This window comes from Nicotiana attenuata, unplaced genomic scaffold, assembly GCF_001879085.1.
Source record: "Nicotiana attenuata strain UT unplaced genomic scaffold, NIATTr2, whole genome shotgun sequence".
In the NCBI taxonomy this organism is placed as follows: domain Eukaryota; kingdom Viridiplantae; phylum Streptophyta; class Magnoliopsida; order Solanales; family Solanaceae; genus Nicotiana; species Nicotiana attenuata.
This window is the reverse complement of record NW_017670395.1, coordinates 240,537-265,933: the sequence shown is the minus strand read 5'-3', so window position 1 is coordinate 265,933 and position 25,397 is coordinate 240,537. Positions and strand designations below refer to the sequence as shown.

General features: G+C 38.1%; 1 protein-coding gene across 1 annotated transcript; it reads right to left on the bottom strand.

The window, feature by feature from the left end:
* Positions 1-4,062: 4,062 nt before the first annotated feature.
* On the bottom strand, positions 4,063-24,811 carry LOC109238818 (imidazole glycerol phosphate synthase hisHF, chloroplastic). Its single transcript, XM_019405297.1, has 19 exons — positions 24,457-24,811; positions 24,199-24,281; positions 13,122-13,216; positions 12,562-12,665; positions 11,876-12,045; positions 11,643-11,757; positions 11,183-11,238; positions 11,058-11,096; positions 10,868-10,966; positions 10,113-10,175; positions 9,968-10,030; positions 9,768-9,850; positions 9,457-9,565; positions 9,281-9,334; positions 8,885-8,972; positions 8,510-8,547; positions 8,252-8,357; positions 7,336-7,502; positions 4,063-4,337 (listed from the first exon to the last, which is right to left on the bottom strand). The coding sequence occupies exons 1-19, from the start codon at positions 24,665-24,667 to the stop codon at positions 4,278-4,280; spliced, it is 1,803 nt and encodes a 600-aa protein (XP_019260842.1). The 5' UTR covers positions 24,668-24,811; the 3' UTR covers positions 4,063-4,277.
* Between the last annotated feature and the right edge of the window lie 586 nt (positions 24,812-25,397).

Sequence of the window (25,397 nt, the reverse complement as noted above, 5' to 3'; positions counted from 1 at the left end):
TTTGAAAATTCATCCTTTGTTGCATATGTTCTTCATGCCATAAGGCACTTATAGTGTTCTAAGCAACTAGTATTCATATCTGCGCGTAGGGGTGTACATGGACCGGGTTGGTTCGGGTTTTATCAATACAAAACCAAACCAACTATATCGTTTTGGATTGGTTCGGTTTTGTCCGATTTTTCAGGTTTTTCGGGTTTTTTGTTACTTAAATATTATTTTAATCTTACTTTGTTAAATTTTTGATAAGTAAATATATGTTTAGTAAAAATATAAAAAATTGACAAATATATTATCTATTAAAATATTTTTATGAGAATTTTCTTAGTAACACATAATAGTTATTTTTTTAGTCATCTGACAATAATGTTTCATTGATGCACACTTTCAAGGTTAATCGATTTTAGTAATTAAACATAAAAATCAATATGATACCTAAATAATAATGATCACTTCACATCCGAAAAGATATAACAATTTAATAGATCTTAACATATGATATGAATATGGAAGAACAAAGAGATTGACGCATTTCAGTAATACTTGATGGGAAAGTGATCATACAATCCATTATTTAAGGTTAATAAATATGGAGCACTTCATATACTATTAAATATTATATCCCGCAAGAGAACCCCAAATATTTCTAGACATTTTTTAAAGAAAATTCTATATAAAATCTTAAAAGTATATATATAAATTATATATTTATATGTCGGTTTGGTTCGGTTTTTTTACTCAATACCAANCCAAATCAAACCAAACCTAGTCGGGTTTTTAATCGGTTTGGTTTGACTTTTCGATTTGGTGCGGTTTTCCGGTTCGGTTTGTACACCCTGCGCGTTGCGTGGAAAATATTTAATATAAGTTTTCACAAGAAAATATTACTTGAAAAATATGATACACACAAAGAAGCATGTAAGTGATATTATTATTTTATGAACATGTAAATGCACTGAATATTCATACATTCAAGTCTATTCAAATCTTACTATTTTTTCTTGAATTACAATTTAATTATTTAAGTACTTGAAGAAATTGAAAAAAAAATCAGGATAAAGTTTGCATTTAAAATATTTAAAAATATTTAAATCTTTTTATTTTTTTCATGAAATAGTAGATAATTTAATAAGTATTATATAAACCCGTCAATTGATAAATATTAGTGTAACAATATAAAAACATATCAATATTAATATAATTAATAGGTTGAAAAGTTGCCTTTTTCTAGTTGATATATATCCCTTGGAGAACATTTTGGCCATCCAAGAAACCTAGCTATGGTGCACAATTTCATTTGTATATTGTTCGTATTGATTATCATCGTTTTGTGAGGATACTAAAATGTGCTGGCATAGTTTGGATCAGATAGAAATTTTCAGAGTAATAAAATTTTAATTAAGAAGACGTTGTGATGGAGTTAAGGGAAATAGTTCTTTTTTTAAAGATATGGGTTTCGGGGTTAGGTATTTTCTAGAAATAAGATTAATTACTTATCTTTTTAAATTTAAATGTTAAATTAATTTTTTAGGCATTTTGCCGCTTCGATAATTTTGCAGATTTTTGTGTTTATAGTTACAAAATTGCATCTAACTTTCACATAAATTAGCAATAAAAATCACATAAAAAACGTCCTTATTTGAAATAGAGCTAATTCGCCTTTATTTCCATTTAAAATAGAGTTTATATTGGAGAATAGTCATTTAGTTATTTGCCTAATTTTTAAGAATTTGAGATCAACTAAAATTTATTTATGAACTCTTCCTTATTTGAAGTAGATAGAAAGTCTTAATATTCAGGACTTTAAGTTCTATTAGGACTTTGAATTTGATCATTAAATCTTTTTTTTATTTGAACTAGGCAAAAACTCCTAATATTAAGGAATGAAAAATCAAAATTTTATTTTATATAATTCCCTTCCCTAATATTTTGGACGTTAAAATCTTTCTAAATGCATGTTCCTCTCATCCCGATTTGATTGAATTAGATTTTTACATATTCTTTTTAACTTGTATAATAACAAAGGACTCCCCATATAATTTGCATTGTTAAGGGCCTTCAATTAGAATAAAGATATAAAATTGAACGTTAACCAAATATAGGCACTCTTACGCAAGTTACCCTAATTACATAGATATAACCAAATGAAATGTAGCATAATCATTAAATGATACATAATACTTATATAATTAAATGAGTGTGTGTGTATATATATATATATATATATATATATATATATATATATATATATATATATCCTAAAATAAAAGTATACCCATGTATAAATTAAAAATAGGAAAATAACACATATATAGGAAACACCGAAAGATTATTATTTTTAAAACTTGTGGTTTTTTCTTTAAGTTTTTAATGAAAACTCAAACACGATTTTCAATTTTGAATTTATGTAATTCTTTTAAAGTTCTGTACTCATTAACCTAAGGTATACACGCAACGCGCGTACCCTAAGGACTAGTATAATTAAAAATTACCAAACAAACGTGGGAGAAATATTGATTTTTCTTAATCGTGTGATGACGTATTAATTTTTAAAAATTGGCAGGTTTAATTTTTTATCTTTTATTTTAAAATATTTTGAAACTTTTGCTAGAGTTTTGTCCTAAAATTTAAATTTGACATGTTATATTAATGACACTTGGCAAAAAATTCATCGTAATAATATAAATTTTTTGTCTACTATTCAAAATTCTTTAATTCTCTAGATATTAGCTTATATATCCAATACTAATTGCTAAGTCGCAATCTGAATACTTTATATTTCGATATGATATACTATGTTAGACTTTTAATTCTTAGGGCCTTATTATGCTTCTGTTGCATTTCCTTAATAATGGTCTATTTGCTTGCACGATTGTTTGAATGATCGATGGGAACGAGGAACCATTAAGGCAATTTGCATGAATATTTTTGTAGGAAAGAAGAAAACCCAACTTATAGGCTCAAAACTGAAAATTCGAAATATTCTAATCGATTAATACAAAACTGAACTTTAAATATCCAATCCAATCCAATCCAAGCTTATTTGGATTGAATCTTCAATCCAAAAATAAAAAATCCAAACCGAAATTATCATAATATCCAATTTGACCCCACCCCTACAAATAATAGTGGGTTTAGAATATCTATTTGCTTTTCATGATGCTGAAAGGATGCTTATTTCTTGTTTGAATATATTATTATACCAACTTTAATTGTATTTGAATTGAGACTTTTTGCATTTCTGCCCGTCAGCTCTTTTGCTTCAGTATTTTCTTCCGCATTGGAATTAATACACGTTTGAAAATTCATCCTTAGTTGGCCCCACTATTTGAAAATTCATCCTTTGTTGCATATGTTCTTCATGCCAGGAGGCTATTTAATAGTGTTCTAAGCAATGTGACTTTGCAGTTTACTCTTGTTCACAAAAAGAAAAGGTTGATGGTGCTCTTATATTAATTGCGCCTCTATGGTTGTATGGTAGGAGGAAAACGGAAGATAGTATACAATAAATATATTCCCTGCAGGTTAGCTAATCATATTGGCCTTCAATATTTAAACGCTTGATATGCATCAACAGATGGAAAATAGCCGGTAGCAGCGCGCTTGTCTTCTAGGCTGGCAACTTACGAGGATCAAGATTGATGAATGTCCGATCTTAGCTATGGTTTTAAATGCATAATTCTAAGGCAGTGAAAGAAGAAATAAGGAATAACCCCTGAAGCGACAATATCCTCTGATTTCCTTACCCAAGTGAACATCTGTCTAACTCGCTTTTAACACGTAAAAGATGGAGCTTTACTTTTGCATTTCAGCTCCCTAATAATCTAAGACAAATTCATTTTGTGGGGAATAAACTCATTCTCAAGGGCTCAAGATCAAAAGACAGTACGGCAGTACCTGAGAAATGTATTTTTATTCTAGTTGATACTTTATTCGCTATAGCTATTAATTGGATCGATGACATTGCCTCTCATTTCCAGGATGCAATCAAGAGCTTCTGAATCACTAAGCCTTCTAAGTAACAATCAACCACCATGACATTCTGGACTAACACCCACACAGACATGCTCAAGTAAAACCTGATGTTTCGTTTATACTTTTGCTTAAGGAAGACGTTTACAAAAAAGATAATTATACAATGATAACCTGCTCAAAATTGGCATGAGACTCAGAAAAGTGCAAGATACTGAAAGAGGCTTTCCTTGTAGAGACAATTAATTTTTTTATAGACATCTACTGATAAGGATTGGCAGATCGAGTTGCTGAGGAGCAATATTTTGTTACATTCTAACCTCTATGCCTTCCTTTACCAGGTGCTCTTTCACCGATGGAATGGGAACCTGAAATTCAGGAGACAAATTATACATTCCAGGTCAGTCAGAGATCCATATTACATGTATGTATATTACTCCGTAGCAGGGGTAGGGTGTCTGGATGTAACTTCATAGACTATCTTAAGTGCGGACATGAAAGGGTTTTGATGACACAACCTAAGCAAATATTATCAAAGTGTATTGCTGAAACTAAAAAGTACTGCAAAATATGCAACTTCACTCAATCTTTCCTCGGATGCTTAATAGTCTAAAAGATTTTAGTAGTTGATAAGTGAGATTCCACTAATTACAATGTTTTAAGGTGTAAGCATATGCATTTCATTAAATGCTTATCACTTTTTTTGTATTCAGCTTCCTTTAACACAAGCAATAGATGCATTTCCGGAAGAAATAAAAAGCACTTTTTAAGTGAGGTTAATGATGCTCACAAGCGGCTGATATCTCTTAGATCCATTTTAGAAGATAAAAAACGCCCCTTTAGGTGAGGCTCAAACAGAAGGTATCTGCTTTCTTCGAAAAGGTGCATGGCTTTCAGAGACATTAGCATCCACCTCTCATTGATTATCCAAGATTCACGTGTTTTTTCATCTAACTTCTTTAATCTATCAACATTGTTATCGAGCTAACACCGGTACTGAATATTGAAATAACTTAAAAGGCAGAGAAGAAGAGGGTTGTGTCTGGTCTACCTAGGATCAGGTGGAATGCATTGACTAAGGACAAAACTCAGGAGTTACGGGAGAAGTTACTGGCTATCGGGGCCCGGAGGAGTAGTGGGACGCGAGTTGTATGTGGACCATGACAGAGAACTGTATTAGAGAAGTTGCGAGAGAGGTGTTAGGGGTCTCGAAATGTTTCTCTGGTGGCCACATAGGGGATAGATGGTGGAATGAAGAGGTCCAAGGAAAAGTGGAAGCCAAAAAAGTGGCGTATTTGAAGCTAGAAAAGAGCATAGATGAGTGGAGAAGAGGGCTATAAGAAGGTACAGAAGGAGGCGAAATTAGCGGATACTGCGGCTAAGACTGCAGCGTTTGGACGTTTGTATGAAGAGATTGGGGAGAAATGCGGGGATAAGAAGCTGTACAGACTGACCAAAGTGAGGAAAAGAAAGGCCCGTGATCAAGATCAAGTGAAGTGCATAAAATACAAGGAGGGTAGAATTTTGATGAATGAGACACAGATAAGGCGGAGATGGCAATCATACTTCTATAAACTCTTGCATGAAGGGGGAGAGAGGGACATTGTGCTGGGAGATTTGGAGCACTCCATGAGTCATCAAGATTTTGGGTACTGTATAAGGGTGGGGGAGGTCGAGGGGGCGATGCGTAGGATGAGAAGGGGTAGAGCGAACGGGCCAGACGTAATCCCTGTAGAATTTTGGAAAAACGCGAGCAGTGCAGGCTTGTAATGGCTCTCTAGGTTGTTTAACGTCATTTTCAGGACGACGAAGATGCTTGAAGAGTGGAGGTGGAGTACGATGATTCCGTTGTACAAGAACAAGGGTGATGTCCAGAATTGCAACAACTATAGAGGTATCAAGCTGCTAAGCCATACTACGAAGTTTGGGAGAGGGTAGTGGAAGGGAGGGTGAGGAGGAGTGTCTGTTTCCGAGAACTAGTTCGGCTTCATGCCGGGTTGTTCCACTACGAAGCCATTTATCTGGTGAGAAGATTGGTGGAGCAATATAGAACAATGAAGGACTTGCATATGGTGTTCATTGACCGGCAGAAAGCATATGACAGTCCCGAGATGGAGGTATTTGGAGGCGAAAGGTGTGCATGTGGCCTACATTAGGGTGATTAAGGATGATTAAGGACATGTATGATGGAGCTAAGACTCGGGTGAGGATAGCGCGAGGAGACTCAGAACACTTCACAGTTGTGATGGGATTGCATCCCTTATCCCGTTTTTATTTCCCTTGGCGATAGGCGCTTTGACACGGCACATACAAAGGGAGGTGCCATGGTGTATGTTATTTGCAGATGATATAGTTCTGATTGACGAGACTCGAGTGGTGTTAACGAGAGGCTAGAGGTTTGGAGACAGACTCTAGAGTCTAAAGGTTCTAAGTTGAGCAGGACCAAGATGGAGTACTTGATAAGTTCAACGACGCTATCCAGGAAGCGGACATGGATGTGAGGCTTGAGACCGACTATGTTGTATGGGGTCAATAATACAAGGTTATGGGGAGATTGATGAGGATGTCACGCACCGCATTGGAGCAGGGTGGATGAAGTGGATGCTCGCTTCCGGTGTCTTGTATGATAAGTTCTACAAAGCAGCAGTTAGACCGACTATGTTGTATGGGGCAGAGTGTTGGCCGGTTAAGAACTCTCATGTCCAGAAGATGAAAGTAGCTGAAATGAGGATGTTGAGATGGATGTGCGGGCATACCAGGTTAGATAAGATTAGAATGAAGTTATTCGGGTGAAGGTGGGAGTGGACCATGTGGAAGATAAGATGCGGGAGGCGAGGTTAAGATGGTTCTGGCATGTTAAGAGGAGAAGCACAAATGCCCCAGTTAGGAGGAGAAAGGGTAAAGGTAGGCCTAAGAAGTCTTGAGGAGAGATGATTAGGCGGGGCATTGCACAACTGGAGCTTACCAAGGATATGAGACTTGATAGGAAGGTGTGGAGGTCAAGGATTAGGATAGAAGGTTAGTAGGTTGTAGGTAGGCAAGCGTTTCCCTTTGTCTTTCTCTGTTCAGTAGCATTAGAGCTAGTTTGATATCTTTCTACTCTTAGATTGCTATTATTACCTACCATTTAGTTGCTACATTTACTTCGGTTTTCTTTTATCACGTTGTTACTACTAGTTGACATTACTTGTTTTTATCCTTTCTTTAGCCAAGGGTCTATCGGAAACAGCCTCGCTGCCCATCTAGGATAGGGGTAAGGCTGCGTACATCTTACCCTCCCCAGACCCCACTTGTGCGAATTCACGGGGCATGTTGTTTTTGTTGTTGCAGAGAAGAAGGCTTCCGTTTAATATAGTCTCAACTAACCTCCTTTCTATGGAAAATTCCAGCAGCAAGAGCAGCAGATGCATTTGTTTCTCTGAAGACCTCTGAGAAGTGTTCAACAGTTCCAGCTCCACTGCTTGCAATCACAGGAATGCTTACAGCATCTGAAATCAACTTAATTAGGTCTATATCAAATCCTTTTCCCTGACCTGAAAATATATCAAAAGAGCAATATTAGGCATTACTGTCCAAATACATGAAATGGATTGTTGCAAAAAAGGAACTCAGGTTGTATGACCAATCTATTATCCTAAGAAGAAATGATAAACCACAGGACAGCAAGCTTTGGGGTAGAGCTAACGGGTGAATGAAAATTCTGTCCTGATAAGCAAAGAAAGAAGTCATATCATTGTTTAAAAACGCACCGCCCCGCACCCGCATCGCCCCATTGCCATCCCTAAAAATCAAAAGTGAACAACTATGCAGGTTTGGTATAGTTTCATTCACAAGTACTATGGATCACAACACCAGGCAAGTTAATTAACGGATAGAAATAGCTAACCTTGATCCTACCAAAGTATTAGTACATAAAAGAGAAAAAATAAAAACCATTACACAGACAAAGGAAGCCTAACATTGCAAGTACTCCTACCATATTTTAAATACAATGTAAGATAACATAAGTCGGTCAAAAAATGAAGCTTTCTTTAATTTTTCACAAATTTGAACTTCTAATACACTAAAAGTGAGTTTGGGAATACTATATAGAAAACTTCTCCCATTTTGTGAAATGGGAAAATTTTCTGGAGCAACGAAGGCTTAAAACAGAACATATCCTACTGTTGCTCGGCGACTGTTACAGTAGAAACACCAAATTACGCTATTGACCATCTTCAGACTCATTCTAACGCGAACTGTAATGTAGAATTAATATGCGTCAAATTCAGGAAGAACGTACCATCACAATCAATGCAGTTTAGCAGTATCTCCCCAGCTCCCAATTCTTCAACAGCTTTTGCAAGCTCATAAGCTCCAATAGGGCGACCTTCTCTCCCACCACTCACCTTGAAATAGAGAATTGAAGTGAACTTTGGGTGAAAACATAAAAATTATCAACCCTGAAAAGCAATCTTGATGTTCCATGTAACACTAATAAGAGAATGATATTACAAGAATAATGGTTCGCAATTTAGTACAAAAAAGATTCACTGCTCACCGTGCACTGGTACCACGCATATTCTTCTCCATTTGGACCTGAAACCAGTAGACACACTTCAGTCGAATTAACATTCCCTTCTTGAGATAATCTCTTGCTTCATGTCATCTTGCCCCCATTTTATCTTGGTCGAGTGAGAATGCGAGATGACATGAAGCAGGAGATTCTCTTTTTACTTCCTCACTGGCGGCACGAGTCTGATAAGACAGTGGTATACATGAATAAAGTAATGCGACATTACAAGGATATACAATTGCCAAGCTAGTATACCCCACAGGCTCTTTTCTTTAAAAGATTTTTCTTTCTATGCGGAAACACCAGATGCAAGGTCAAATCACTAAATTACTCTGGAAGAGAATATCTGAATGCATTTACCTGGGCTTCTCACTTTGACAGTCCTGAATTCTACAGCTTTGGGGTCCTTCACGTACAGCCTTCGAGGATCAATGCTTACAACTACTGCCTACACAAATCAATACAACCAGAAAATCAATAATATTTTTGCACAATTTGCCCAATAAATAATGAGTATGTCATTCATATATGCAAGCAAGCAGACAGGGAAAGCACTTATAGACTACCATGTTAGTCACTCTTCATCCGTGAAGAGAGAAGAAAAAGGTAGTTTACACATTAAAAATCAAATCTTGGTAGTTCCAAACTAAGATATTAACCAAGGATAGTGGCGCAAGCAACAAATATGTTATCTTTACTAGCGGACATAACTATCTGAAGAAATAGCACTAAGTTATACATGGCTTCAAACCAAACCTGATTTCCATAAACTCGGGAGATCTGCTCTAGACTGCTCTTTCCAGTTTTCACCTTCAAAGAAAGTAAGCGAAACAAAAGGACAGTGTACCGTTAATATAAAGGAAAATAAGGAAGCAAGCATTTTTTCTCCGTAAAAGTAAGCAGTAATTTTCATACAAATGAGTATCACATACTCCAGATTTTAAGTATTCTTCCGCAGCATAAACGGCATCACTTCCAATAGAAACTTTGTCTGCTCCAGAACGAAAATATTCTGATGCAACTTCCAAACTAGAGTAGTATCTGCGAAGTAAGTCCATATATCAATTAGTGAACTTTGATCCTTATCCACGTTCCCAAAAAGAACATTATTCAATTTCTCAACTCAGTTTTAGGGAACCGATTTGGAAGATTCAAAGCAAACGAATAGTGATGTGTGAAAAGGGATAGCAAATAGCCATACAGTAAGGAAAAGAAAGTGAAAATTATGGAGAAAAACATAAACCTTCCATTTCCATCTTTGAAGTCTCTTATACCTCCTCCAACGGTTAATGGCACAAAAACATTCTCTGATGCATACCTCAATACCTAAATGACAAATCAAGGAGTAGAAATTATCATAACCATTCTCTTTATTGGGAAGGGTTTTAATAATTACTCAGAATACTTAACTACATAACACTAAAAGAAGAGTACAGAACAGACCTGCAACATTGGCAGATCGCCCAAGGGGAAGTCTCGGAAAGCAGTAATATTTAAAAAGCTAACCTAAAACCAGAGAAAACAACTGATTAGTTTATCATCGGGATAGAGTAACATGGACCCAGGGATAGGTAATGCTAAGGTAAACCTCGTCTGCTCCATCCTTGTAATACTGTCCAGCAAGATCCACTGGCTTGCCAAGGTTCCTCACCTTCAGGAAAGACGATGTTCCAATAAAGGAGCAATTTTTGGAGGATTAAAATCAAGTACGAAATCCACATGGCTTCAGCATAAGAGCCGTAAATTCTAGATGTCAAAGAACCAGAGTATTCCAGAATAGCTATATAGTACATAGTTAGATTACCGATCAAAATTTATTAACCAAGTGGACCAAGTACCTGACACCAAGAACCTTAAGAGGCTATAAACCATCTAGTTAACATGCTTCTTCATTATTTTCTGCTGTTCCTTTTCTTCTCCTTTAGACAACTTACAAGTACGAGCATGAACCTTTATCTCACTATGCCACCAGGTCTGCTAGCCGAAAAACTTTCAGCTTTTTAGCATCCATTTTTTAACCTCAGAGGCAATAGACTAGACAAACAAATAAGAAGTAGAAATTCTTTTTCCTTTTTATTAGCGGAAGAATAACAACCCTTTATTTTTTTTAACAAAATAATAACGGTACTTTATTGTCCTCGTAATCCTTTTTAGTTTTTACGTCTCTTGACGATCTCCTTTTCTTTCTTTTTTATAACGTAAATGATCTCTTTTTCTAAATAAATTTTGTTGGCTCTGATTTTTATTTAATGTATATAATTTATAGTGTCCGCTCACAACTGTTTGAAAACCATCTCCAACATTGAACAGCTGATGGTTAACTAATGAATAATGCTTACTGACCTCATTCTCTTTTGTGTTCTCTCTAACGTCATATTGGTCTCCTTTGGTTACAACCAGATCACCTTTATCATTAGTCCTTACATCAAGACATGCAATAACCTGAGTAGTCGGAAAAATTACAAACTTCAGTGTTACATAATTAAATAAAAATTTCCGGGAATCAAATTACTACATGATGAATGTGGCCTACCCTCTTTGCAAGTTTAGAGGCATTCCCTTGGACTAGCTTCTGTCTTGCATGAAGCTTTCATGTGTTAGATGCTTTGAACAATTAACTTGAGAAGTACCGCATTAAGTCATAAGCATCATTAATACCTGTGTTCTCCCAGATTTTGGATTCAAGAACCTCCTCAATACAGAAAGGCCAACATCTGGAAACATTACCCAGCAGTTTTAAGGAGATAGTGATTAAAAGGAAAAAAAAAAAACTAAATGGTTTAAGGGGATATATGTGTGTGTATGTGTGCACGTTTTTTATTTACATATTACGTATTGTGATTAAGCATAATGGACTAAAATTTAAAAGGGTTATTCCTGAACTCTTTAAAGATGAGAAAAACAAATTGAAGTATCTTTGAATGACATGCAAAAGGTAAAAAGGGCAATATTATTAATGATTAAAAAAATCGGCTATCTCCTTAACAAATTCTCCAATGACGTTTGGCTTGCTGTGCTTACATTATGATCATTTCCATGCCTTCTATGCTACATTCATCAGATAAAACATAAAATTTAATTGATCCAACATAAAAAAGTTATAAAGAGGTCACTATACCACCACTCTTCTCGGGATGAAACTGAACTGCATGGACATTTCCCCTCTGAATGGATGCTATGAAATTGTCACCATACTTGCAAGTTGATGATATCCATTCTCTATTATCATCTGACTAAAATAGGATAAATGTCTGAATTAAGTTGCTTGGCAATTTACTAAATGAAATAGTAACTGAGAAAAAAGAGGATGGAGTCACCATCAATATATATTTATGCAATGAAAAGTAGTACCGGCGTTGCCCGATAAGAATGTACGAAATAGACATGGGACTTTCCAATGTCATCCAATATCTGAGTATCTTTTGCTATATCAAGTGCATTCCAGCCAATATGAGGTACTCTGATCCCTTTAGAAGAGTCAAAACGTCCAACTACTCCAGGAATCAAACCAAGACCCTTTACTGATAAACATGTTGGAGAGTCAGTTCCTCGAATGAAGGAGCTATATGTTAAAACAATGTATGAAATTGCAGGCAAACAAACAAATATATACTCTTTCCATGGAGGCGTAACAATAACATGAATTTGGAAGATAGATTATGCAATAGAAATAGACATCCAAATTTACTTGCAACTGGAAAAGTGAAACCAAAGGACTCACGTATAACATCAACGAGGTAACAATGTAAAGCTGGTGGATGGCCCAACTTCATTTTACCATAGATAAATTCTTATAGCTACAAATGCAAGCCATGGATTCTCCTCAATGAAAATGTATTCCAAAATATATAACCATTTAAATGCTGAATGATCCTGTTCATTATTGAAATATACAATAAACTCATAGCCCATAAGTTAAGCATCTCGCTGCATGAGGTTTCTTTTTACAGTTAGATAAAAGCGACTTCACTAGAACTAGTTGATATGAAATGTCTAAAGCCATACATAAACTTAGGAGGTCTATGTTAGTAGCTGACCTGGTCCATTTTCTTCACTTGACTCAAAAAGTAGTTGCAGCCCAAGACAAATGCCTAGGAATGGGCGATCTTGTTCAATATAAGTACAAAGTGCTTCAGCCATTCTGCATAACAATTCTTCCCCGTAAGTTTCAGAGAAGGAAAAAATACCTAATTTATATGGAGCGAGAAAAATAAAACACGAGAACCAATTACCAAAAAAGAGGGACGAACTTTCCATAAACATGTTCTTATCTTTGCAAAAGCTTTAACCAAAATAGATTAGTACAATATATTTTAACTGGTGTTCTAATTTTTTTTGTTTGTGCCTTTATTAGTACCTTTTGAGGAAAACGTCTTGCAGTAAGTATTTACTGGTTTGATTACTCTTGAGCAAATAAACAACTTATCTTTTACACATACATGGAGCGAGAGGCTGTATTATCCCATAACCATGCTCAAGTTATGAAGTTCTCATATGGGTAAAATTATTGATAAAATAATTTACTTGTTTATTTACAACGAAAACAACTGAACATATAAACAATTCCATCCCTATGGATTATGTGTGAGAATTTTACCCCTTCTTATTAAGCACATCCATAGCAGGAGCAAATGCACCAACTCCAGGAAAAATGAGCCGTTTTGCTTTCAAAATGTCTTCTGGTGTTTGGACCTGGAAGACATTGAAATAATAAAGGTAAGAAAAGAGCAACAAAACCTCAAGATACATGGATAATTTCTCCCTTCTGAGCGCTCTGGCTCTGGCTTGCTCTTGTAAAAAACTTTCCACACCTCCCCAAAATAAAAATAAAGCCTAAGAATTACTTCATGATTCATCGGTTGACTACACAGCTATTAAGGGGCATGCTTATCCTCGGATTCTCAACGTATAAACAGTTAAGGTTGAACATGATATGACCTGAATGAGAGCTTGCACAGACGGGAGGAGTACCTTAGGCTTTAAGAGTAATAAAGGAATAAAAGTAGTTATGTTAGTTACTTAGTTTGAGAAGTTGCAGTTTGGTCATTGTCTTATATTTCACTTAGGCCCATTAGTTATTTACTTTACATTTTAGTCCCAGCTATGAGAGTATATGTACGAAACAATGGTTGCATTGTATACTGGTTTTATGATATGAAATACTCTTAGCTCATCTTCTTAGATTTCAATTCTGCAATTTTCTTTCTGTTTTTCCTTCAAAACCACATCAGTGGTATCAAAGCACTTTCTGCTCTGTGGGATAACACGATGTCGGGGGAAATTAAGGAGGTACTTAATCGACTAGATCGAGTGGCCATGAAGTTGCTAATGTCAATTTGAGATCCGCCAACGAGAAGGCATTTCGCGAGCTCAAAGAAACTCTTACAGCTGGAAGCAGCTCGAGCCGAGGAAAAGAAGCGAGTTCAGCTGTGTCCAATCGAGAAGAGCAGTATCCCCCTACCGATGGACCTTTTGGAATTCTAGGTATTGATGATACCTTACATACCCTTGTTTCACTTCATTTACCCATCACACAACCATTAAACTCATCTTCACATGCTGCACCCTTCACTTCGACTCAGCACATAAACCCCACATCAGCCCCAAACTTCACTTCGACTCGGCACATAAACCCCACATCAGCCCCAAACTCCACCTTCCAATTCCAGTCAATTTCTGCCCCAAATTCTCAGTATCTTACCCAAACAACGGGAGCAAATGGCCAGATTTCCTGCTCCATTCCTTGTTCCATCACTAACCCAGTACACATACCCATGTCCCAGCACCAATTGCCCCAATCCAGCTACCTACACCTCATATGCCACACCAGTTTACCCAATATCCAGAATATTACAACACCTGCGGGAACAATCAACAGCCAGGCCACGCTCCATTCTGAGGCAGTACAGAATTGGATTCCCAAGGTTTGGGAGAAAAGGATTCCGATGGTATCGGATAGAGCAATTTTTTTCCATGGATGAGGTTCCTCATCGGGAAAAGGTAAGGGTGACCTCCATGCACTTAGATGACTTACCATTGCAATGGCATAGAGCCTACATGAGGGGAAGGGCTCATTTGCAACTTCCCTATCCAAGTTGGGAGGAGTATATTTGGGCTTTGTCAGATAGGTTTGGTGTAGAGTTTGATGACCCTATGAATGAACTGGTCAAGTTAAAGCAAATAGGAGGGGTGGTGGAGTTCCAAGAGTCTTTTGATCGAGCCATGACTAGGCTCAATTTAGAACCCAGTTATGCAATTAGCATAATTTTTGAAAGGGCTTAAGCCAGAATTGGGCAATGCAGTGAGAATCCTTAAGCCATATTCCTTGCCGCAAGCTTATCATCTGGCTAGACTCCAGGAGTCTATATTCCTTAAACAGTCCAAAGCTATGAAACAGGCCATTCTACGGTCTAATCCCAGACCAAACCAATTCTTGCAGTCACATAGACCTTCAACTTCACCTGCTAACCATCTACCCAAACCAACCCAACCAGTGGAGGCTGATAAGTTTAAAAGGAGAAGGTTAACACTAGCAGAATTAAGTGATAAAAGGGCTAAAGGACTGTGTTTCTTATGTGACGAAAAGTTTCACCTAGGGCATGTTTGCAAGAACAAAGCACATGTGTACATGCTGGAATTAGTAGAAGAGGTCGAACTTATAGAAGCACCGGGGATGACTTACCTAAGGTAGAAGAGGTTGCTGAAACTTGTGAAATCTCCATCCATGCCTTGCAGGGTACTCAAGGGTATCAAACCATCAGACTTATGGGGTACACTCACAGGAAACCTCTCAATATTTTGGTTGATAGTGGGTCGACACACAACTTCATGGATAGTGGATTAGTAGCCAAAATGGGTTGGAGAGTGGATCCTTGTAAAGTGTTAGATGCTAACCTAGCTGATGGAAATTCAGTGCCTATCTCTGGGATGTGTAAAGGGCTGGAATGGCTGTTGCATAACACATTCTTTAGGGCTGATTTCCTGTTACTTCCACTAGGTACTTGTGACATGGTTCTGGGGGGTTCAATGGCTTAGCACCTAGGATGACTTTGTCTTCAATTTCAAACAATTAACTATGCAGTTTGACTACGAAGGAAAAATGTTTGCACTACAGGGGATTACACCTAAGCTGAAAATGGTGGAATCCTCTTCACTCCAAAAATCTACGGGAGACAATGTTCAGCTCTTTATGATCAGAGTTTCTTCTCCTGAAGAGATAGAGGGGAAACAGTTGGGCCAAGAACCCCTCGAGGTTCAGCAGGTGCTTCAGGACTATGAGGCAGTCTTTCAATGACCTAAAGGACCGCCACCACTTAGAGAATACTTCGATCATCATATTCCCTTGAAAGATGGTGCTGACCCAATCAATTCAAGACCTTAGAGATACTCTCTAGTTTAGAAGGATGTGATTGAGCAAATGGCTCAAGAATTGAAGTCAAGGGTTGATACAAAATAGTTGCAGCCCCTTTGCCTCTCCTGTGGTCCTAGTGGGAAAGAAAGATGGCCACTGGAGGCTTTGTGTGGACTACAGGGCACTCAATCAGATCACTATCAAGGATAAATACCTCATTCCCATCATTGAAGAGCTATTGGATGAATTGGGGGGTTCACAGGTTTATTCTAAGATAAACCTTCGATCAGGCTATCATCAAATAAGAATGGCACATGAGGACATCCATAAGACTGTTTTTAGAACACACTGGGGCCACTATGAGTACTAAGTCATGCCCTTTGGGTTGACTAATGCCCCTTCTAGTTTCCAAGGACCGATGAATCATGTATTTCAAGAGCATCTCAGAAAGTTTATTCTAGTATATTTTGATGACATCCTCATCTTCAGTAAGAAGATAGAGGATCATGCTGAGCACTTGAGAATTACTTTTAGACTTCTTGTGCAGCACCAACTTTATGCTAGAAGGACTAAGTGTCAATTTGTTGTGGCTAGTGTTGAATATTTGGGCCATTTCATCTCTGCTAAGGGTGCGGCCACTGATCCTAAGAAGATACAAACAGTCGAACAATGGCCAACACCTGCTACTGTCAAACAATTGAGGGGGTTCCTTGGATTAGCAGGCTACTATAGGAGGTTTATTAGAGGCTATGAGCACATAAGCAAACCATTAACAGACTTACCGAAAAAGGATCACTTCAAGTGGAATGATCAAGCAACTACAGCATTTGAGGACCTTAAAGGTGCTTTAACTTCTGTACCTGTCCTAGCCTTACCTGATTTGAGCTTACCTTTCGTGGTAGAAACAGATTCCTGTGACATAGGAATTGAAGCTGTTATTATGCAAGCAGGGCAACCCATTGCCTACCTGAGTAAGGGGCTGTCTCCACAGCACCAAGCTATGTCTGTATATGACAAAGAATTAGTAGCTTTGGTCATGGCTGTCACTAAGTGGGGACAGTATTTGATAGGTAGGCACTTTGTGGTCAAGACTGACCAGAAGGCCCTTAAGTTTTTGCTGGACCAAAAATTGCATACTGGAGCCCAACTAAATAGATTACTAAACTGATGCAATTTGATTTCGATATACAGTACAAGAAGGGAAAGAGAACAAGGTTGTTGATGCTCTATCTAGACTTCCAACAATTGAGATAGCAGCCCTGACCTTGTCTTCTGTGAGGACTAATTTGTTACAAACTATCAGGGATAGTTGGAATGTTGATCCTGAACTAGCAGCGTTAATTCAACAACTGCTGGTTCAAAAGGAGGAGGTGAATGGGTATTCCTACATTAATCAACAGCTAAGGAGAAAAGGGAGGCTGGTGATTGGGAGTGATCAGACTCTAAGGCAGGAAATCCTCTATTTGTGGCACAACTCTGTAGGGGGAGGGCATTCAGGGATAGACCACACATACAGACGAGTGGCTTCACTCTTCTACTGGAAGGGAATTGTGAGAAAGCACGGGAGAAAATATATTATTGACTAATATTGACAATGATACAATGAGCCCTATATATACAATACATGTCCTACTCCTAATACATATGGGATTAGGGTTATTTACTACTATTTAGACAATGAAACTAACACTCCCCCTCAAGCTGGTGCATATAAATCATATGTACCGAGCTTGTTACATATATAACTAATACGAGGACCAGTGAGGGACTTGCTGAAAATATCAGCAAGCTGATCATTCGACTTCACAAATTTTGTAGCAATATCTCCCGAGAGTATCTTTTCTCTAACAAAGTGACAGTCAATCTCGATGTGTTTAGTTCTCTCGTGGAACACTGGATTTGACGCAATATAAAGAGCAGCTTGATTATCACACACAAGTCCCATTTGACTAATCTCACCAAATTTCAACTCTTTGAGCAACTGTTTGATCCAAATTAGCTCACATGTGGCCATAGCCGTTGCTCGATATTCTGCTTCTGCACTAGACCGAGCAACCACATTCTGTTTCTTGCTCTTCCAAGACACCAAATTTCCTCCTACTAAGACACAAGATCCAGACGTAAAACGTCTATCAGAAGGTGATCCTGCCCAATCAGCATCTGAGTATCCAACGATATGCTCATGGTCTCGATCTTCAAACAATAAGCCTTTGCCTGGAGCTGATTTTATATACCGAAGAATGCGGACAACTGCATCCCAATGACTATCACAGGGAGAATCCATAAACTGACTCACAACACTCACAGGAAAGGAAATGCCAGGTCTAGTCACTGTGAGGTAATTTAATTTACCAACCAACCGCCTATATCTTGCAGGATCGCTAAGAGGCTCCCCCTATCCTGGCAGAAGTTTAGAATTCGGATCCATCGGAGTGTCAACGGGTCTACAACCTGTCATTCCTGTCTCCTCAAGAATATCTAAGGCATACTTCCGTTGTGAGATCACAATACCTGAGCTAGACTGAGCGACCTCAATACCCAAAAAATACTTTAATCTGCCCAGATCCTTAGTCTGAAAGTGCTGAAAGAGATGTTGCTTCAACTTACTAATACCATCATGATCATTGCCTGTAATAACAATATCGTCAACATAAACGACCAGATAAATATAGAGATTTGAAGCAGAATGTCGATAAAATACAGAGTGATCAACTTTACTACGAATCATGCCAAACTCCTGAATAACTGTGCTGAACTTACCAAACCAGGCTCGAGGAGACTGCTTTAGACCATAGAGGGACCGGCGCAACCGACATACAAGGCCACTAGACTCCCCCTGAGCAACAAAACCAGGTGGTTGCTCCATATAAACCTCATCTTCAAGGTCACCGTGAAGAAAAGCATTCTTAATGTCCAACTGATAGAGAGGCCAATGGCGAACAGCAGCCGTGGACAGAAAAAGGCGGACTGATGCAATTTTAGCCACGGGAGAGAAAGTATCACTGTAATCGAGTCCAAATATCTGAGTATATCCTTTGGCAACAGACGAGCCTTAAGTCGATCAACCTGACCATTTGGTACCAACTTTGACTGCATACACCCAACGACAACCAACAGTCGATTTACCCGAAGGAAGAGGAACAAGCTCCCAAGTACCACTCGTATGTAAAGCAGACATCTCGTCAATCATTGCCTGTCGCCATCCGGGATGAGACACTGCTTCACCTGTAGACTTAGGGATGGAAACAGAGGACAAAGATGACACAAATGCACAATGGGATGATGAGATACGATGGTAACTTAAACCGATATAATGAGGATTAGGATTAANGAGTACCAATTATTAGAAATTAGTCTATATATTAGTTCAATGACCAATTCAGAAAATCCTACTTTTCTGAGTACAGAAGTGAGAAATGTCCAGAACAACTTATCATATGCCTTACACATATCCAGCTTCATTACTATATTTTTCTCACTTTTCTTCTTGTTGATGTCGTGTATAATCTCCTGGGTAAGTAGAATGTTTTCTGTTATAAGTCTGCCTTCCACAAAGCCAGACTGGTTTTCAGAAATAATCCTTGGCAGTAGGGGACTGATTCTCGTTGTCAGAATCTTAGAAATAATCTTGTTGGTGAAGTTGCACAAACTGATGGGTCTCATTTGCGAAAAGTTGTCAGGGGACTTAACCTTAGGTAGGGGTGTTCATAAAAACCCGAAAAACCAAATCAAACCGAAAATCAAACCAAAATGACCAAAAAAATTGATACTTTTTGGTTTGGTTTGGTTTTGGTTTTGAATTTTAAAAACCGATCAAATTTGATTTGGTGTTGGTTTTAATCAGAAAAAATCGAAAAAAACCGAACCAAACCGACTATAGGAGTAGCTATTTTAAATTTATTATTACACCTATATATATGTATATTTTTATACAAAGTTTCAAAAATTTTATGGTAAATGTTAATAGTTTGCCACTTTTACTATAGTTCTTTACCTTTACATTCTAGTTTGATTGGTAGTTTTTTTGTTATGTGTAAGAATCCATTTCTTGTTAAAAATAATATATTTTTAATTGAGTCCTTAAATTATTCATCACTATTTGATTCAATTATCATCAATATATCTTGGTAAATAATAGATTTCTCAAAGGGCAATTGATTTGATAGTGTTACGTTGAAAATGTGGTCGCCGGAGTATGTGTTTGGTAGTGTATGTCTTATATTTAAAAAAAACGACAAATAACCAAAAAAAACCGAAAACCAACAAAACCCGACATAAACCGAATCGAGAAAAAACCGACTTAATTGGTTTGGTTTGGTTCTAATATTTGAAAAACCGACTTACTTGGTTTGGTTTCTTTTTAGGGAAAAACCGATCCAAACCGAACCATGAACACCCCTAGTTGGTGGAACTGGACTAGGTGGTGGCACTGGACTCGGTGGTGACACTGGAGCTATAGGTGGTGGAGCTGTAACTGGAACTGTAGGCGGCGGAGCTATGGAGGAAGATGAATGGGTGATAGGGACTGAATCTCCTAAAGAAGGAACAGGTAGCACCGCAGAAATATCCAAGTGATTAACTGGACCTCTGAAGTATGATTGGGTTTCAAAGAAGGTGACATCAGCAGACATAAGAAATCGCTGAAGGTTAGGAGAATAACATCGATATCCCTTTTGCGTTCTCGAGCAACCCAGAAATACGCACTTAAGAGCACGAGGAGCTAACTTATCTTTTCCTGGAGTAAGGTCATGAACAAAGCACGTACTCCCAAAGACACGGGGTGGAAGAGAGAACAAAGGTAAGTGGGAAAACATGACAGAGAATGGAACTTGATTTTGGATAGCTGAAGATGGCATACGATTAATAAGATAACAAGATGTAAGAACTGCATCCCCCCAAAAACGCAGCGGAACATGAGATTGTATGAGTAGGGTACGAGCAGTTTCAATAAGATGTCTATTCTTTCTTTCAGCTACCCCATTTTGTTGGGATATGTACTGACAAGATGTTTGATGAATAATCCCATGGGAATTCATAAACTGCTGAAATGGGAAAGACAAATACTCTAGGGCATTATCACTACGAAATATGCGGATAGAAACCCCAAATTGATTTTGAATTTCAGCATGGAAGGTCTGGAAAATAGAAAACAACTCAGATCGATTTTTCATCAAAAACATCCAAGTGCACCTGGAATAATCATCAATGAAACTGACAAAGTAGCGGAATCCTAAGGTAGAACTAACCCGACTAGGACCCCAAACATCTGAATGGACTAAAGTAAAAGGTGACTCTGCTCGATTGTCAAGACGCCGCAGGAAATGGGAGCGGGTATGCTTACCGAGCTGACACGACTCACACTCTAGAGTGGACAAGTGAGACAAGCCAGGTACCATTTTCTGAAATTATGACAAACTGGGATGTCCTAACCGTTTATGTAATAAATCTGGTGAATCGGTAACGGGAGAAGTTATTAGAGGAAGACAAGATGCGAGTCCATGTGATTTTGCAAGGATGAGGTAATAAAGTCCATCTGATTCACGTCCGGTACCAATGATCCGCCCTGTACTGCGTTCCTGTATAAAAACAAGGTCATCAAGAAATAAAACAGCAGATTTAAGTGATTTGGCTAAGCGACTAATGGCTATGAGATTAAAAGGACTACCAGGAACATAAAGAACTGAGTCTAAAGGTAAGGAAGGAAGTGAACTTGCTTGACCTATTGCAGTTGCCATGGCTTGAGACCATTGGCCATTGTGACTGTTGGAAGAGATTGAGAATATGAGATACTAGTGAACAGAGATTTGTTACCAGAAATATGAACAGATGCACCTGAATCAATGACCCAAGACTCAGAAGGTGAAGATTGGGAGACACCAGTCATGCTACTATTTGTTGGAATAACGGAGGTTAATCCTGAAGATGTCTGTTTACGTGCTTTGTACTGAAGGAACTCAATATAATCCGGTAAAGAAACCATCTGGATTGGATTCATTGCATTTAATCCAACGGATTGTGAGTTAAAGGCTTCAGGTACGAATTCCATTATAATATCGTGCCGGAAAAAGCAGAAAATTGCTGGGATCACTGTTCACGCCGGAAAAATCACTGTAGCTCGCCGAAAAAACTCAAAGTGATCGAAATTTGATTTGAACTAGTTGGGTAGGCTCGGATTGTGAGGAGAGCAAGCTGTCCTGAAGGAATCTCGCGAAAAAGTGGCCGGAAACAGTGTCACGCGCCGGCGCGTGGGCGTCGGAGCTTCGCCGGAAAATTTCTTCCGGCGGCGCGTGGGGGGTTTTCTGACGGAGAAATTTTTATGGGTTGGTCGCCGGAGGCCGATCTACTTCGTGGTGGTGTTGGTTTTTGCACAACACTCACGAAAAGTGGTTTTTTTTGTTACGGACAGCCTCTTAAGTCGCCGTAAAATTGCACGACGAGGTCTTTCTTCCCAGGGGCCGCTGGAATGATGCACAACGATAATTTCTCACTGACGCTCTGATACCATGTGAGAAAGCACGGGAGAAAATATATTATTGACTAATATTGACAATGATACAATGAGCCCTATATATACAATACATGTCCTACTCCTAATACATATGGGATTAGGGTTATTTACTACTATTTAGACAATGAAACTAACAGGAATGAAATCAGATGTTGAAGAGTATGTTAAGAAGTGTGATGTCTGTCAGAAGAGTAAGTATGATCACTCTGCTTACCCTGGGTTGTTGCAACCACTTCAAATTCCATCAGTGGCTTGGAGTAGCATCATCATGGACTTCATTGAAGGATTGCCCAAATCCAAAGGCAAAGAGGTCATTTGGGTGGTTGTTGATAGGCTAACTAAGTATGCTCACTTTATAGACATATCCCACCTATACTCTGCTTTGGATATTGCTCGCTTATTCATGGAACACATTTTTAAATTGCATGGTATGCCGTATGCCTACAGACATTGTGAGTGATAGGACCCTGTGTTCACTAGTAAACTGTGGCAAGAGCTCTTTGCAATACAGGGAGTTACCTTGAACACCTCTACTGCTTACCACCCTCAATCTGACGGCCAAACTGAGGTTATCAACAGATGTTTAGAGACCTATCTTAGGTGCTATTGCTCTGATTCTCCCAAGGACTGGGTACACTACTTAGCTTTTGCTGAATGGTGATACAACACCACCTTTCACAATTCACACATCCATTCAGACCACTCCCTATGAGGCTTTATATGGCCAACCTCCACCCTTGCATCTACCCTATGTGTTAGGGGATTCAGACATGGAAGAAGTGGATAGGAGCTTAGTTACTAGGAGCTGAAGTTTCAGCTTCGGAAAGTTCATTTGGCTAGGTCTCAAAAAAGAATGGTGGAGCAGGAAAACAAGCACAGGCCTGACAGGCAATTTCAAGTAGGATATTGGGTCTACTTAAAGGTGCAACCCTATAGGCAGTTAACTCTATCCACAAGGCACTTCACCAAACTCTCCTCCAAATACTATGGCCCATATCAGATTTTGGAAAAGGTTGGGACTGTGGCCTATAAACTTGCTTTACCCCCCAGTTACTCTTATACCCAACATTCCATGTCTCACTCCTCAAGCCCTGTTACGAAGTACCAGCAACAGTGAATCATCCTTCCATTTTGGATATGTCCATTCCCTACTGCCCTTACCCAGCTAAGGTGTTAGACAGAAGGATGCTACAGAAGGGGAATAAAGCAGTGGTCCAATTCTTAATTCAATGGGAGCAGCTGCCTGAATACCAAGCACCTGGGAAGATTCTAATGCCATCAAAGTCAGATTCCCTACCTTCATTCCTTGAGGTCAAGGAATTTTTTGAGGGGGAGTACTGATATGACCTGAATGAGAGCTTGCACAAATGGGAGGAGTACCTTAGGCTTTAAGAGTAGTAAAGGAATAAAAGTAGTTATGTTAGTTACTTAGTTTGAGAAGTTACAGTTTGGTCTTGTCTTATATTTCACTTAGGCCCATTAGTTATTTACTTTACATTTTAGTCCCAAATATGAGAGTATATGTACGAAACAATGGCTGTATCCTGGTTTTAGGATATGAAATACTTTTAGCTCATCTTCTTAGATTTCAATTCTGCAATTTTCTTTCTGTTTTTCCTTCAAAACCACATCAGAACATAAGAGTACCTCTGAACTATGTTAGTGATGTGCATATGGAAGTATTTAGTGCCATATATACATTCTTCTTTGAATAGTACTTCTCTTAATCTCCTACAAATAGACCTAATTTAAGTACTTTAAAATAAATAAATAGTCACAAAAGTAGTAACAGGAAATTAAAAGTGAAGAGAGTACATCTTTAATGTCAAAACCGAGATATTTAATTGCATTCCTGAGACTTCGCACATTGCCAGCACCATAGTCAAGTAGAGTTACCACTGCAAAAAAAAAAAAAAAAAATCAACCTTAACAGTCAAAATATGATTATAAAAACAAGGGGCATCACGATGCCAGCATAGAATTGAAAAATATCATTCCAGATATAATTAACAGCGTATGTGATTTTGCGCATTGTTTAATTGTCAATATTAGAAAGAGAAAGTGAGAGAATACCAGAATCATCGGCGCCGCCGGCAGAAGCGCGGACTGAGAAGCTTCTGGAAGATTTGCAATTCAGAGCTTTAGCATTGGGCTTGTAACGGAGGGAACAAAGAGATTGAGAAGTTGAGGAATAGGAGGAATACGATGCTGTCGACGAAGAGGAAGAAGAAGAAGATTTAGCTGTTAAGAACGGTGAAGTTGAAGTGAAACTAGCCGCCTCCATTTCTCTTCCGCAAGCTCTATTTCTGGTTTACTGTTATGTAGCTGGAATTCAATAAACGGCTACTCTGACAATTGATTCGATTGGTGGTCGACATAGGCCCCCCGACACGCTCCTGGGCTTCGAGTCCATCTTTCTGTATTGGCGGTCGTGTATGGTGTTTTGGGCCTACTCACAATCTTGAAGAGTCCAAAACTTAATTAATAATTTTTTGAACATAAAATACATTTTTGATGCTAAAAAAAAAAAATACAATAATAGGTATTTCGCAGTTTTATACTGCGAATTGGCTTAACGGATTTTTTGCCGTTAAGGCATTTCGCAGTATAAAACTGCGAAATATTGAAAAAATAATTTTTTATGACATTTTGTAGTACAGTACTGCGAAATAGGCTGATTTTAGGCCCCACCAATAATTAACTGACATAACAATAATTCAAATACATAAAACGCAGTATAATACTGCGAATTACTTTGAAAAATTGTACACCCCAAGGTCGGACTTGCCTTATTTATAGGCGCTTCAATTTTATAAAAATTCATTCAACACTTAAACTTCAAACATACGTTTATTCTCTCTTCTCCTTATCAATCAATTTTTTACAATGTCTGAAGTGCCAAAAATAAGGGTTTCACTGTATTGGGGGGGTGAGATTGCGGTGGAGAATTAACTTGTGAGGTATTAGCTCACCTCCACAGTGTCATGTTAAATTGCCGTCTTAATATGGAGTAC

Coding starts and splice junctions, on each gene's coding strand:
- LOC109238818 (XM_019405297.1), bottom strand. CDS start 24,667: ATGGAGGCGGCTAGTTTCACTTCAACTTCACCGTTCTTAACAGCTAAA. Junction 13,217..24,198: donor TCGGTTTTGACATTAAAGAT/GTACTCTCTTCA, acceptor AATGTCTTCCAG/GTCCAAACACCAGAAGACAT. Junction 4,338..7,335: donor GAATTTTCCATAGAAAGGAG/GTTAGTTGAGAC, acceptor CCTGAATTTCAG/GTTCCCATTCCATCGGTGAA.